The 12,320-nt window shown below is 43.8% G+C and overlaps 1 protein-coding gene across 4 annotated transcripts; it reads left to right on the top strand.

The window, feature by feature from the left end:
• The first annotated feature begins 2,950 nt into the window (after positions 1-2,950).
• On the top strand, positions 2,951-12,082 carry LOC115015053 (zinc finger protein Aiolos-like). Of its 4 annotated transcripts, none has more exons than XM_029442232.1 (8): positions 2,951-3,218; positions 4,078-4,143; positions 4,372-4,482; positions 6,659-7,063; positions 8,079-8,246; positions 8,651-8,767; positions 9,545-9,658; positions 10,912-12,082. In XM_029442232.1, exons 2-8 carry the CDS (start codon positions 4,089-4,091, stop codon positions 11,517-11,519), a joined length of 1,578 nt encoding a protein of 525 aa, XP_029298092.1. In that variant the 5' UTR covers positions 2,951-3,218; positions 4,078-4,088; the 3' UTR covers positions 11,520-12,082. The 4 variants fall into 4 exon arrangements, with proteins under 4 accessions (XP_029298092.1, XP_029298098.1, XP_029298080.1 ...); XM_029442238.1 differs by lacking the exon at positions 2,951-3,218 and adding an exon at positions 3,744-3,801; XM_029442220.1 differs by lacking the exon at positions 2,951-3,218 and adding an exon at positions 3,781-3,842.
• The last annotated feature ends 238 nt before the right edge of the window (positions 12,083-12,320 follow it).

Genomic DNA, 12,320 nt, shown 5'->3' with positions numbered 1-12,320 from the left:
CTGTTTAGACAACCTCAAATGCCCAACACACACACACACACACACACACACACACACACACACACACACACACACACACACACACACACATGTATGTGCCTCAGGGGTCGAAACATTGTTCAAACAACAAAGAGCCAAAGCCACCTCCTGCCTGCTCACTCCACAAGGTCTCAGTGTGTGTTTGTGTGTGTGTGTGTGTGTGTGTGTGTGTGTGTGTGTGTGTGTGTGTGTGTGTGTGTGTGTGTGTGTGTGTGTGTGTGTGTGTGTGTGTGTGTGTGTGTGTGTGTGTGTGTGTGTTTGCAGGCGTGTGTGTGTGTGTGTGTGTGTATGTGTGAGTGTGTGTGTGTGTGTGTGTGTGTGTGTGTGTGTGTGTGTGTGTGTGTGTGTATGTGTTTGCAGACGTGTGTGTCCAGTGGTCAGTTCAGTCTTTGCTGTTGCCCCCCCCCCCCCCCTCATTATGTCAGCCCCCAGATCTTTCTCCCTCTCTTGCAACTAACTGGAGTGGGCAGCTATAAAAGGCAAATGGACAGTCTAACACCCCCCCCCTGCTGCCGCCCTGCCCCCACCGGTCCTAAAAAAGCCTCCCGCAGGATAAGTTTTTACAACGCTGCAAACTGGGACAGTTTATTACATGTGTGTGTTTCTGATCATGAAAGAGTCTATTAATCAGCGTGTGACTGTGTTCTTAGTTGCCCGTGTGTGGGAGATATGCCCTACACCCAGCCTTTAAGGTTTTGAATCATGGCTTTTATTGGCCGCCGTTTTATTTTTTTCCTGTGTTCCTTGGCCTCCGTTTTGCCATGGAAACCCAGCATGTATTGTAATGCCTTTGTGAGAGGGCTTTCTTTCAGTTTTTTTCTTCCGGCTGGTAGCTGGTTGCCATAGGCGAACCATGGGCCACAGCCAAGCCTTACAATGCCACGCACCACTCAGGTGGGCGCTGCAGTGTGTGTTGTTAGTTACAGATTCCTCATCCGTTCCTGCTCAAAAATGATCAGAAATGCATCGAGATATCAATGGCCTCGCTGTTATTAAGCCACTTACTGCAATGCAAGTCAAATAATAGAAAGGAAAAACTACATCTGCTCAATGTCAAATAAATACCTTGACTGAGTGTAGTAACAATGTAGAATTTGGTAGTTAGTGGAGCTGCTCACTGATCCTTGAGCTCACAAGAGAGCCAGCTGTTTCATTATGTGTCATTTATGAGCTGTTTTATTTATAAGGTGTGTTTCAAGGATTTATTATTGTCATTATACAATACAGGATTGCACAAGGAAATGTAGTTGTGTCGGGTGCATTCAGGATGGTTACTCAGAGGTTAGCAATGCTGTTTTGTCCGTGTGTGTGTGTGTGTGTGTGTCCAACAATTTGTCATAACATGAAGGTTACAAGACATTTCTTAGGACATATTCATATTATAAACACTCCTCCAGCCCCCTACCCCAGCCCTTTATCTCAATATTGATACTAAGCAGCAATAAAGAACAAAAAGGTAGGTTCATTAGCATACCTATAAAGAGTGAAAAAGAAGTATGTACATATATTGACAATTGGCTTTATGAGTTGACATTTCCTGTGTGTGAGGGATGTGACATCAGTTCTTGGACATCTTCTGTTGATGCGATCCAGGAATGGATTCCATATTTTCAGCAACACGTCTTGGCGTTCTGAGTCTCAGTATGACTCGTTCGTACCCTGCTGTGTTGGACATTATTCGATCCAGTGCTCGAACGATGAGGGTGTAACCGTTTTCCATTGTCTCAGAAATAATTCTGCATCCTGTTAACATAGCCAGTCGGCAGCAGAGTGTGTGCGTGTTTTCAGGGATAATATCCAACATACACAGGGTTGGGCTCTTGAGACATTGAACAGTTGATTTATAAAAGATGTCATTTTCATAGATCCTTAACCATTACACAGTCGTACAGCACGTTTACTATGGTTCCAACTTCTCTATAACAACGGCAACATACATCACTATCTCTTAGTTTAAGTCTGGCCATTCGGCTTGGGGTCCAGGAGCAATGATTGAGGATTGAGTGAGTTGCGTCTGGACTTCTCGGCCGGGGATGTGCCAGCACAATATGACTTCTTTCCACTGTTGTTGTTCAATAACTCCCAACATCTCTCTCCCAGGCCTATTTAAGGTTTAGGTACATTGGCATCTCTGATAAGGTTTTAGGAAATTGATGCATCGTCTTTTTGGCTGACACGTTGTAGTAGGCTTTACATTTCAGACAGACCCCAGGACGGAAAGGAGACCGTGCCTGAGCAGAAGATATTTCCAGAAGTCTGCATTTGTTCTGTTTTTTCCATGACTTCCTGAGTTAATTTACTTTTGCCCTTAAAATGAAATGGTTTAAGATGTGGGCGTAGTTGTAGTAAAAGAAAATGTACATTACATTATTACGTATTGAGGCCAGAAGAAGACTGGTCTCTGCTACATTTGACCGGTTCTTCCTTACGCTAATCTGTTACTACTGATACTGCATATCACAGTCTCATCATTGTACGCTTCACTCCAGGCTTTGTGGGTAAACTGCCGTCATACACTTGCTCTTGGCCAGGTCGCCCTTGTTAAAGAGATTGTTGATCTCAACTGGTCTTACCTTGTTAAACATGGGTTAAATAAAGTCAAATAAACTTTACACATATTTGGCAGATGTTTTTGTCCCAAGCAACTTAACTACATGAAACTCAACAGGAACAGGAACAAGAGCTATATGTCATTACAAATTGGACAAGTTAAGAGGGTTTTTTTTACATTTTGTACAGACTTATTTTATTGATTGGGGAAAGAAAAGATGGAATTAAACGTAGCTGTCCAGTTCGGCCACAAGATGGAGTAATAGCTCCTTAAATGGAAAACAAGCCAGGAACCATGTGGACCACCTGAATTGATATAGAACATATAATCAGCTCTTTGTTTGAAACACACGGTGTTATAGGCTCTAAATGTTCAGGTTTAGTGAAGGGATGATTATGTTACGACCATTGGACAGTGCGGAGTCATGTAAATCATTGATGTTGCTACTCTGCTGTGTGAACATGCTTTGGTCTTTGTTGCTCGACCTTGTTCAAAATAAGTTCCTGTTCCTTTAAGGGATCTCTCCAAAATTCACCGTAGTGACGTTGCGTATATTCCATATTCAGAGAAAGTCCAGTGGCGGAGTGTGGAATCTCCCAGTCTCCTCCGGGTGCTGAGCAAAACGCAGGTCAGATCATTTCATCTTTACTCAAACTTAGTGTTATCTTCCAACAAACTATGAAACTCAAAAAGTATTTAAATTGAATTGCAGCGTGTGAACATGCGCTTCTCAATTTCATTTAGTCCGTGTGAGAAAGATTGTTATTGCTGTATTTTCCTCAATGAATGTGATGTTAGAGTAGTTAGAGTTGTCTAAAGGATACAAACTACATACCTATACGGTTTTTATTTTTATTAGTTACACTTGTGTAATATAAATTGTAAAGTATTCATGCTGTATGATTTTTTATTAGGTCAATGAAAAGTGACTGAGGGTTTTTAAAAGTGCACAGCAGGATCGTTTATTTCCTAATACATTTTCAAACTTTGGCTACAAGTGTTGGAGTCTCACTGTCTGTTGCCGTTGAAAGCGCTTTTACACTTGCTCCTATGTACAGACCCGGCAGGAAGTGCATGTGCAGTGAACATCATCTCTTTCTCATAAGGCTAAATGTAGTGACAGGGTCGAGCGATCAACCGTGGGCTTTTAACCCCAGTTTTCTTTTAATAAACGTCTTTTTATGCTGTCCAACCAACAGGAACAGCGAGATGCAAGTGCTGCTTCTATTTCTTCACATGCTTTGTAGAAATAGTAAGGCAGGCTTTTAATAGTGCCAAGAACATTAAGAAGGTTATATTAGTGTCAATGTGTCAAACTAAATGTTTTTATAACGTTAAAGTGCTAAATGTTTTCTTTCTTTCTTGCTCTGGACACCTACATCTAGTTCTCAAAACACCATAAGAAGGAATCTGGCTTGACCTGATTAGACTTATTTGGATTCCAAAACTATCTCTTATTAACCAAATATTGTAATTCCTCTCCGCAGAACATTTTATCATGATGAACACAGACAAAGATCGTGAGTTTACCGGCCCAGAGGGAAACGAGATGGGTGAGTATCTGATTCCTTGACTTCAGTATGAAGGTGTACGTGATCAGGCTGCACATATTTCTCCTCAGCTGCCACCATCCTGCCTGCCGCACGGGCTGAGTGCACATGACTGTGCCTGCACATAAATTGATTTTAACATTCCGTTACAGAGAACTGCAGTTTGCTGGTTTGAAGATCTCCTAATGAAACAAAAAGTAACACAAAGCATTTGCACGTGTCACTTTTCAGACGTTTGCAGTGATGTTGCAGATGTGAAGCCACAGGAGGAGGAAGAAGAGAGGGAAGATAACTCATTCAGTGAGAATGAAATGCAGTGTGCTGAAGGTGTGATGGATCCACGTACGTACCACACAATCACACGCAAGCACGCTTAACATCTTTCCATTATGCTTTGCATTTTAGCCATTAGGCTCACATGGTCTAGAATCTTACAATTACTTTTTATTTCCACTCACATTACAAACAGTTGTAAAAGGTGTGAAGGACGCTGCTACAAACCCTGAGAATAAATACAATGAAACGCTGCCGTTTGGAAAAGTCTAGCAAAGTAACTAAAATAACGTTCCTGTGTTTATAATGGCCACTGTGCAAATCTGTGTTTATCTTAAAGGTTTTAATTATAAAATTCCAATTTTCTAAACCCATAGGAGCAAGGAGGAGACATTTATCCTTTGACTTCAGTTAAGCTATAAAGGATAATAAAGGTTTTGAAAATGTAAGGTGGATGTAATTAATTATGATCAACTAGAGGGAGATTACATGTGATGGACAGGTGCTTGAGGTAAGAGCCATTTGTGTGAGCCAACTGAATAGACAGGAAAGGCATCATGAAGGTCTTGGGTGCTCTAGTTATCCTGGGGTAAAGGTGCATTTTCTCTCTCCTGAGGTTTCATTCAATGCAAAGTAATGAGAAAGTCACCCTATTTATTGTGCTTGCAGCACTATTAGGCTGGTGTTAGAGCAGTAAGAGGAGCACCAGTGTTCCCCGGCCGCCAAGGGGCCTCTTGCTTTTGTGGGTTTTTTTTATAAAAAATGTTTTCCTTCCTAGTCAATCCAAATAAATAATAATCTGTAGTATATCAAAATGAATCTATCTACTTGTAAATGTTGGCCTATCTAATTAAATATCTATATTTGCCAATATTTATTATCACCAGCGATTTACGTGTAGTGGACTATTCCACCTCGAGAGCTCTCCATAAGCGCCGGCCGGCCAAACAGTCGACTGCTCATTTAAATCCAGCCGGGCCGGTTACTTCATTACATTTATTTTGGAACTTCCTCACTGCAGTGTCATGTATTGTATGATCAAACCTACATCTTAATTATATAATGTGATATTTTGGGTATTCCTTCATCTAAATATCTCACACCAAGCAAGAAAAATGTTCACATTTCTAAACGGTGACCACCTTGTTTCACACAATGTTTTGAGTGTGAAAATGTTTTCCTCACACTCATGGCGTTATTCTTTCGTTTGTCACTTAAAAAAAAAGAAGAATATGGTGTTAGAGACAGCTCTCCTATTTATTTCTGACTGCTACACATCTGCCCCACTGGGTGCCTAGAGCCCTGCTGTGCGTCTCATGTGCAGCCTGCGGTTCACTGCTCTGAGACCCTGGACTCTATATAGGGCCTCTCGGAGCTCTGCATGTGCAAAGTTTCCATACCTCCTCTGAGCGCGTTCTACAATACAAGGCGCTGCTTTTCAGCTCATCACCAGCCACCGCCAAGACCACAGTGTGGTTTATGGATGGAACTGAGTGTGCTAGCATGAACCTAGGTGAGAGGTTCTGCAAACCAGGCCTCTGGACTCTGCGTGTTAACAGTTGTGGTGTTGAGACATTTACATACAGTTGGACATATCCTGTGGAGGTTTGACCGACAGTAGTTACAGACTTGTTGCTAAGAAAATAGTCAATAAAAACTTGCACATGGTCAAAATGAAGTAAACTGAATGCTCTGCTGGCTGATGGAGGAACATAGGTTGGAGCTTTGGTACAGATTGTTTAAGTTGGGAAGTTTTTCAGCATCTTTGATACAGTTAACAATAAATGTGAGATGTCTTTTTGAAAGCAGATGAGGAATTGGTGTTGTCTGTGTGAGGCGCCTGCTGCGTCTCTCTTCTGTCCTGGTTCTAGTTTTTGTCTTCAGAGGAAATGCTTTCCCCTTATCTTGAGCACACATCTTCTGAATCTCTTTTGTGACACTACACATTGGCCCAAATTAAGCTACCCACACGTTGGAGATGTGCTACTGCTAATATATACATAGAAACTATAAATATGGATGTAGAAGTGAAGATTTGACAGCGTTTCACATTCTGGTTGGAGTTGAGTCTCATTAACCTCATTTAGTGCCTTATTTGGAAATGAGAACAAACATCAACTCAGGTATATGTGCATCTCTCCATGTGTCTAATCTCTTTAAGTGGGTGCTTTCTTTGAATCACATTTCAATCACTTCATGTGTGTTCACATCAAATGTTACTATTATTTGCTTCCTCCCTGCTTAGATGCGATAAAGACGGAGGCAGAGGCGATGGAAGATGACGAGCAGTACCCGAAGGCTGAAAAAGAAAAAGAGTTTGTGCTAAAAGAGGAAGCAGAGGGGGCCAGTGACGACGGGACGGAGGATGGATTTGATGAGGAGAGGACGGAGGAGGACGACGATGAGGAGGGGGATGAAGAGAGAGACGCCCTAAATGAGCCGCAGGACCTGTCGCTGGTGGACTACTCACGTTACGACTGCGCGGATCTGCCAGACGCCCATGCTGCAGAAGCGGCTGGTGCAGAAGGGACCTACGTGCCTGGAGCTGTGGCCCCCCGCATCCAGTCGACAGGCAAGCTCAACTGTGACATCTGTGGCCTGTCCTGCGTCAGCATCAACGTACTGCTGGTGCACAAGCGCAGCCACACGGGTAAGCACAGGAACACAGCCGAAGCACCTGACCTCAAACACAACAGTTGCACAATCATCACTCTGTTGATAGCACTGGGAGATAGGGCCTTGTATTGACTAGGTCAAGATGTTTGATCGAGTAACTACGATTAAGAAGTCTGCATCATACATGACGCACGTGTCCTCACCAGGGCTGCAGCAAGAGGTTGTGAAATATCCGTTATTGTTTCAAATATGAAGCACTTTGTGATTAGTGCACAGATAGATCGACACATGACACACACACAGTACATCTACAGTCATTACTTTTGCCCTGAATTATGCAATCCTTGTCATAACTCACTTGTGTATATAGTGCAGGCTTAGAGCAGAGTAACACTGCTAGATAAAGTTCATCTGGTGCACATGAAACACACATCTTCTGTCATGATCAACTTATTGTGTATCCACATGTAGTAATATGTATCACCGTGGAGAAATGTAGAGTTGTTGTCAGCCACATGTGCACACGTCATCTATTACCAGTCAACTCTACTCATCGTTTAACTGACGAGTAGAGTTGACTCGTAGAAAATGCCGCCTTCAGATGGAACTCATGAGGTTGTGTTTTCGATAAGTGTACAATATGCTTGGCATAGTTTGAGTCGTGAGAACTTTGTTTCTGGGTTCCTGACGATCAAAGTGGATGTTTATATGAGTGGATGTCCCTTTTCAAAGATGGTGAATGATTCTTAGAATTGTTTTGATATGTCACAGATATACTAGGGATAAGAAAAGGGTTGACATATAAAGTGAATCATTAAAAAGAAAACTGCTTTTTAACATCAGAAGAAAAGTTTGACTGCAGATGAAGTTGTGAACACCACATCATTGTGTTGTTCCACAGTCGAGCAGACCTGCAGCAACACAAAACTTCCAATGATCTCACTTTCACATGAAATCAAACAATGTTGTGTGATCAATAAGCTAAAAGGCAGATGTCATGTTTAAATGCAGGACTGTTTTTCATGGTGCGTTGTTTTGTTCTCACTCAGGTGAGAGGCCATTCCACTGCAGTCAGTGCGGAGCCTCCTTCACCCAGAAGGGAAACCTGCTGCGCCACATCAAACTGCACTCCGGGGAGAAGCCTTTCAAATGCCCCATGTGCAGCTACGCCTGCCGCCGACGTGATGCTCTGAGCGGGCACCTGCGCACACATTCTGGTACCAGCCAGCCACACACTCGCTCACACATGTGAAGCTCGTATGCACTGATAATGTATGCACCTGTGTACAGTATCATGCTGCTTGGTTTCTCACGTCTTCATGTTGGTTTCTCACTCCTTTTGAATTGTAACACATGAGCTGAGCCTGCATTGCTCTTCCAGTAACAACCTGCCACACGCTTACACACACATCACATTTGACATCTTACTAATTTACCGCTGGAAACTTACTCATTCACTTTCAGTTCACGTGTTTAACCTGCAGACACGCTGCACAGTCTTTAATGTGCGCATCATCACTTTTGTATAAAACCACGTATTTAAGGAAATAATACTCGCTGTACCATTTAGATGTTGTTGATGTTTCATATGTTGGTGATTAACTGAAACTCCCGCTTACAGTAGAAAAACCCTTTAAGTGCAACCACTGCAGTCGCAGCTACAAGCAGCGAAGCTCCCTCGAAGAGCACAGAGAGAGGTGCCATGTGTACATTCAGAGCAAAGGTCCCGCTGAGAGAGGTGAGCAGACACTCAGCCTTTCTGACACTCGCTTCATCTTTAAACATCTTCACAAACACTCACTTCACACATGCACTTACACTTGTTAATAGAATCAGACCCCTGCACAGTCTACATAAACTCATTTGCACATATGGAGCGCACAATTCTACCTGTTATTGGTAGCAGATCCTGTTTTATAGCCTCAGTAAATTAATGAGCTTATGGCTGTTACCCCATCATTACATTTAAATAGGTTATGGTTGCTGTGGTTTGAAAGCGCAGCGTATGACGACCGCTTTAGATGTCTGCAGTGGCAAAGGGGATTATGTAGGGCAAATGTTTCAGCCCAGCCACTCAACACATGCACACAAACACACACATATGTCTCTAACCTCCCCCTAAAAATGCCTTTACAAGGTGACAGGACAGTTGCACAGTTGCAACACACAGACAATGCTCTGCTACTGTGGTCGCCAAATGTCGTAAGTTTATGCCTGATAGTGCCGTAGTGGTGAGGAAGTGCATCCTCATCCTGTGGTCTGCTCTCCTGCACTGGTGAAGTATAAACCCACCAGGAAGTGAGGTCAAAGAAGCTTCTGATCTCAAATTAATATCTTGTTCCTCCTAGTGTGACTCGGTGTCGAGCAGCTGGTGTGTTTTTTCTTTACTTCACTTTATAACCTCAGAAGCTTCGAAAGGTGGACAGTTGCAGCTCAGTGCACTCCCTTTTCTTATGATTGAGCAGAGCTCTTCGTTTTATCTTTGCACTTACTCTCTCACGCTCTTGCTGTCAAGCAGAGGACGGCCAGACATCCAGGAATCAGATGGGCACTGAGCGTGCTCTGCTGCTCGACAGGCTCGCCAGCAACGTAGCCAAACGAAAGAGCTCAATGCCACAGAAGTTCACCGGTAAGAGCAGCTGAAAGGCTCTAGCTAATGGAAAACAGCTTATTGCATTACTTTATATTCAAAGAAAAGATTATGCATGTCTGCATTTTTTTAGTTTGATTGATATGTTTAACTACTTAATTGATCATTGATATTGTTTCACTATTACCTGTTAATGCCCACTACATGTTTGCACTAACTTCTATATTTTGAAACGATTGTTTTGTGCAGCTATAATATGCTGCTGTCTTGAAATGTTTACATAATGTGTGCTTTTTGCTGTGCATTTATGCTTAAATACAGGATTCATGTTTTGTAAATGATTTCAAGTTGTCTGCCTAAGCTACTTGTCTGTCTGTCTGTCTGTCTGTCTCTGCTGGCCTCCATCTCTTGCCAAACAGGAATTGAGGGCAGAGCACCTGCCTCTTACCTGCACACACCGCAGAGTCTCCACTGTCCTAAATTCTCTGCCAGAAATGTGTCATAGGTGGGTATTGGTTACCATGCATGGTTAAGTAAATGGATACAGGGAAACATAGAAACATGCACTTTAATTCAAACTCAGATCATTTGTGATAAATGATCAAAAGACATCAGTTTCAGTAAATGGCTGACTTTAGGGGCGTACAAACACACGACCATTTTCAATAGTTGGCTCTCACTTCTTAACATTAGGTTGTAGTTCCGCAATCAAGCCTCAAACTGCTCGCAAAATGAGTGTATTGGCAAAGAAAACCTTCTACATGTCTCCTATCAGGTTGACAAATGAAGTGAGATCTTTCAATATGACAACCACAGGGGGAAAAGAGAACCGCAGAGAGAGAGAGAGAGAGAGAGAGAGAGAGAGAGAGAGAGAGAGAGAGAGAGAGAGAGAGAGAGAGAGTGATCAGGCGGGAGGCGAGAAACGTGAGCAGGTGCCTCTCTGTCTATACTTCTGTGGTGCAGCTGCAATACAGGCCTTCGTCTGCGTCGTCTGCTTCCTCTCAGCCCTCTGTCCTCTCATGCCTCAAGCTCAAGCGCTGGCTCAGGATGCTTTCAAGCTTCTTCTGTCCTGTAGGCCTGGCATGTTCCACTTCACTGTGTAAGTGTCCCTTCATGTTGACCTACTCAACACCAAAGTAAAGACCCCTTAGAGTCCTGTAAGGATCTCTCTTAGATCTGTTTCCATCTGTAAGCAACACGTGTTATTCTGCCTGTAGTGTGTCTCTGCTCATGCTGTTGGATGAAGTATGTGACCTGCTGAGACTTGAGTGCTCTTTCTTCTGTCGGCCTAGGCGACAACGGTGTGTGCCTGGACCTGAGCTTTAACAGGGAGTTGGTCTACCGAACTGACGTCAAGGAGCCTCCCCCAGGCTCCCCGGGGCCCGACCCCCACCATCAGCAACAAGACAGCAACTCAGCCCCCTCCTGCAGGCCCTACCCAATCCAGTTGAGCCCCATGGGCCTCACAAACGGCCACAAGATGGGCATGCCGCTGCTGGGCCTCCCTCACACCACCCAGTCACCGGTCGGCATGGACTCGTTCCAAACTGATGGCCCCCAGATGTCCCAGCCTGTCATGTACAGCTTAGGTCACCTGCTGGGGGGGCTGAGTCATCAGAACGGCGTCGCTCACCCACACTCCCAGCCGATCCCTTTGTCGCCGCTGGAGGCTTTACGGGTGGTACGGGCTGATGGGGAGGGCGGAGCCCTGCCCGGGGCGGTGTACCCCTGCGGCCACTGCAGGGTGATCTTCCTGGACTACGTCATGTTCACCATCCATATGGGCTGCCACGGCTTCCGCGACCCGCTCGAGTGCAACGTGTGCGGCCACCGCAGCCGGGACCGTTACGAGTTCTCTTCCCACATAGCCCGCGGCGAGCACCGCCTAGAACTGAAGTAGCTTTCATTCATGTAGACGCACACACACACACACACACACACACACACACACACACACACACACACACACACACACACACATGCTCAGACAGATAACACTGTACTCATATAAGTAGTTGGTAGTATGAGAAATGAAAGCATGAAGTAGCAGCTATCTCTCTCTCTCTCTGTGTGTGTGTGTGTGTGCGTGTGTGTGTGTGTGTGTGTGTGTGTGTGTGTGTGTGTGTGTGTGTGCGAGAGAGAGAGAGAGAGAGAGAAGAGAGAGAAAGAAAGAGACAGAGACAGAGACGTTATGGGAGTGTGACGGGTGTCAGAGTGTTCTTTGTCATACTGTACTCATCTGAAAAGTGTTTATGCAGGAGGAATTGTAATTCCTTGTTTTATACATTTGTACTTAATGATTCCTGCTGTAGCCATTGTTTGTATCATATAGCCATGTGCCATATATTCATTCAACAAAGTAGCAAAATTGAATGCATTTATTGAGTATCTGCTGTTGTTTTTTCTTGTTATTTGTGTAAAAGTGTAAAAAATAAAAGATAACATCTCGTTTCCTTCATCACACATCGACCTGCGACTTGTTGATAAAAGAAAAAAATAATCCTATTATCTCGAAGGTCACATGTCTCCTTTCAGGCTGTGGTTTTGAGTGCAGTTCACAGCTTCAAAAGACGTCACTCAGCACAATGTGTTGGTTTCTCACTCCTGAATATTATACACTCCCACAAGTTAGAACGGGCTCACAGTTTTGCAGAGTCGTTTTTCTCACACGAAATAGAGGTGTATATATATATAGCACCAA

Source organism: Cottoperca gobio, chromosome 1 (assembly GCF_900634415.1).
Source record: "Cottoperca gobio chromosome 1, fCotGob3.1, whole genome shotgun sequence".
NCBI classification, from domain to species: domain Eukaryota; kingdom Metazoa; phylum Chordata; class Actinopteri; order Perciformes; family Bovichtidae; genus Cottoperca; species Cottoperca gobio.
The sequence above is the reverse complement of the archived record's forward strand: the minus strand, read 5'-3'. Positions and strand labels throughout refer to the sequence as shown.